This window comes from Diaphorina citri, unplaced genomic scaffold, assembly GCF_000475195.1.
Source record: "Diaphorina citri unplaced genomic scaffold, Diaci psyllid genome assembly version 1.1 scaffold2610, whole genome shotgun sequence".
Taxonomy (NCBI): Eukaryota; Metazoa; Arthropoda; class Insecta; order Hemiptera; family Psyllidae; genus Diaphorina; species Diaphorina citri.
Genome location: NW_007380028.1, coordinates 1 through 3,421, shown reverse-complemented (window position 1 = coordinate 3,421; position 3,421 = coordinate 1). Strand labels below are relative to the sequence as shown.

The following is a 3,421-nucleotide window of genomic DNA, read 5'->3' as shown; positions in this document are numbered from 1 at the left end:
GTTTGACAGGGGGAACTGTAACTGCTATGGTCTTATCGTCCCGAAATCGAAGAGAGAAGGAAGACAGGATAGGAGAAAGCCAGCCGTTCCGAGAACGAACATTATCCCATCAGGATAATATCCGCCCCGGGCGGGAATCGAACCCGCGGCCTAGCGCTTACAAGGCACTACCAACTAAGCTAACTAGGCTGGCAACCCATCTTACCTGTACATGCTGGAGTGACTCGAAATCGAACGGACCCTTGTGACTATTGGACGCTTTCAGTTTAATACCTTCTCCCTGTGGATTCACCTCGTCTACAATATCCATAACGTCCTCCTTATGCCGATGTGCTATGTTCTTGGCTTTGTCCATGGTTTTCTTCACTGTAGAACCGAGGAACCGCTTCAGTTGTGCCGTTTTCCTGCGCACGCGCCCCGAGTTTGTGTCCTGATAGTCTTCCGTCTGAAACGAGATATCAAGACATTTTTTTCAAAAGATGAGTGTTTCTCCGCCGATGAAACAACTGCTACATTAGACGCTTGTGGTCTGTGTCGTAGCATGTCCATCCCGTAGTATGCCTCTCATCAGATGGGCGAGAAGAGACACAATACTTCCCATTTAGGTGCATGAAAAGTTTACTTTGAGGCTTAGGTGTAGGGACAAACAGCTCTCGAAAATAGGCTAAGCATATATGGATCTGGAAAAGGGAAAAAAAGGAACGCCATACTATTAAGCCTTGATGCGACGTGTCTCCTAAACTAGTCTTTCGACAGATCGTTTAGTGTGTACGAGCTACGAGATGATTGCGCAATCTAGGTCTAAACGAGTGAAATTTGCGTGAAATATTGCGTATACATTCATGGCAGTTACTACAGTCTGACTATTTCAATTTAAACTTAGTTGAACTCAGAAGATAAAGTGATCGGATTAGCTGATTTTACATTTTGGATTACGATTATTTTGTTTACGAACCTACTTACTTTGTTTACATCCACAGCCTCGAATGAGTGTATAGTATCAAGATATACTTTATTCATAAATTGTATGTATTGATAAAATAAATTATGAACAATAAAGGTTTAAGGACTCACATCATCAGGGATGGACACGAACATCTTGCTATCCACAGACTCCTCATCTGATTCCTTCTCCTTCTCCAGGGTTGGATTACTCACATACTCCGACGTAAGTCTCATGATGTGCAAGGACAGAGGGTTGATGCATTGGGGCAGTTTATCTTCGGCTATACTGAGGGGCACCCGCTCTCCCGTGTCCAAATTGAGGACGGTCACTTGCTCTAGGATTTCCTGGAATGGGGGGAATGAGGAATAGAATAGAATTCGTAGATTCGTATGTGCTTAACTATCCTTTGAGGCAGTTACCCCTACACCTAAGCCTCAGAGTTGGCTTCTTGTGTGTGGGGTTAGGCTGAATAGAATATACCTTGTTTATACTGCTTGAATGAGACTGAAAAGTCCCCTTTACCCCAGCAGTCTAAAACAACATAAAAGACAACATAAAACAAAAACATATCATACAATGTTTGGCACGACACTCAATATAATTTGCGGCTTTGTCACAATAATAGTAACTGTAGTGCTTATTTATGTATGGGTAAAATATCGGCTCTTCCTCTTACCATATCAGACAGAGGTTTCCCGGAATCAGTCCTGGTTCGTACAAACATATTGAGGCTCTGCTGTAGAAGCCCAGTTTCATCCCCTGCCGATCGCCTTCTCTCCTTGGACGGGCGCGGACTCAGCCCCAATCTCAAGCCGAGTCCGGCCCTGGTGTTGATATTGTGAGTGCTAGAGGTGAGGGGGTAGGTGCTGCTTTGCCCCGAGAGTGTCTGGCCCTGGAGGTGCTCAGGCTGAAATAATAAGAAGGAATAAATAATAATAAAGAGCTACATACGTACTAGTAGTTCGCCAGCCTAGTTAAACTGTATTCGATTTTGTGACTTTTTTACAGTCAAACATGGCTGAACCAATGAGATTGCGAGATTCCGCTTTGTGGAGCAAGTGTGGACATGGTGTGGACGTCAAAAGCGGAATCTCATTGGTTCAGCCATGTTGACTATAAAAAAAGTCACATAATCAAATACGCTTTTAGCTTGAAGGGTGGCGCATCTGCTTTGTAAGAGCTAGGTCACGGGTTAGATTCTCGCCCGGGGCGGATTTTAGCCTAAACTGATAAGGTTCGTTCTCGGAACTGCTAACCTTTCTATCCTGTCTTCTTCGTTTTGGGGGCGATAAAACCTTAGCAGTTACCTACAATTTCCTCGATCAATGCATAAAAAAAACTTACGTGAAAAATGCGAGGAAGAGAGGACACATTATCCTGAGCTTTACTAGAGGACGGGAGAGGATGAGTGTTCCTGTACATGAGGGCTTTCACTCTTTCTAAATCCTGCAACACAAGAATAAACGACACTGTAGAGTTACTAGGTGCTAAAAGTATGTTCCTGGTAGCTATACTTACATCATTAAAAAAGAAGAAAAAAAAATGTATACCTGGGAATATTGGTCAGAAAATTTCTACCACGGCTGGGATTCGAACTGAGCATCTACCAATTGAGTGTTAATCCTTTTAACCACTCGACCACCGCTTCGTTTTCGTAACTTGGTCTTCGCGTTTTCTTCCATCTTTTTTCCGTGTACTCTTATCGCGGCTGTTCTACTACCTAACCTCTTCTGGGATTTCAACACAGCACCAAGTAGTATCCGTATCCATCATAAAAAAGGAATTTTTAATTGTGTTAAGCATATTTAAGTAAGTGCTTGTCACAAATATCGTCCCCCGATTATTACACCTAGATAATTTTTATGACTTGACTTGAACCACCAACCTCCACATTCAAAGTCGAACGCGTTAACAACTGCACCACTGAGGTACCTATCCATGATAAAGTAAGTCAAATTAAAGTTTCATCTACTTACCTGAGGTTTCACTACGTATTGTCCTTTAATAGCTGATTTAATGTCTAGGGAATGTTCGAATTCTCGGGCTAGCATGTCGAAATTATTCACAGGGGTTGCTGAGTTCTCTTCACGTGATGCTACGGGCTGAAATCATACGACAGGGAAACTTATTCAGGCTGAGCTTAGAGATCACTAGATAGAATAGAATATAGGAAGTTAGACTATGGATTCTATGGAATTCTCTTTGTAGGGACTCAAAAAGTCTAGGAAAATTCAAGACTTCTTTGGGTTTTAAAGGTTGGGCTCTTTTGTATTATGAACAACAGTGATTAAGGTTGCCCTAGAGCCTGTTCCCATTTGTCGTTCGGGGGAAAAAAAATCGGGTGAAACTCACAAGTGGGAACAGGCTCTTAGTTACTAAATAGTCTAGGGCTCTAGGGTCTAGGTACGTACAATGTTTGAAAGAGGCAGCTCAGTAGGTTTAACTGGAGTGGCTACAGGGGGAGTAGCAGGTTCC

The 3,421-nt window shown here is 42.8% G+C and overlaps 1 protein-coding gene across 1 annotated transcript in view; it reads right to left on the bottom strand.

The window, feature by feature from the left end:
- Nucleotides 1–3,415, bottom strand: part of LOC103519214 (WD repeat-containing protein 44-like) — a 4,620-nt gene extending 1,205 nt beyond the window's left edge. Inside the window, exons 1-6 of the mRNA XM_026830789.1 lie at nucleotides 3,358–3,415; nucleotides 2,923–3,048; nucleotides 2,291–2,392; nucleotides 1,623–1,853; nucleotides 1,075–1,290; nucleotides 197–445 (exon numbers count right to left, since the gene is read on the bottom strand). Coding sequence (XP_026686590.1) covers nucleotides 197–445; nucleotides 1,075–1,290; nucleotides 1,623–1,853; nucleotides 2,291–2,392; nucleotides 2,923–2,997 — 873 coding nt within the window. The 5' untranslated portion in view covers nucleotides 2,998–3,048; nucleotides 3,358–3,415. The remainder of the gene's footprint in view (nucleotides 1–196; nucleotides 446–1,074; nucleotides 1,291–1,622; nucleotides 1,854–2,290; nucleotides 2,393–2,922; nucleotides 3,049–3,357) is intronic.
- Nucleotides 3,416–3,421: the final 6 nt, after the last annotated feature.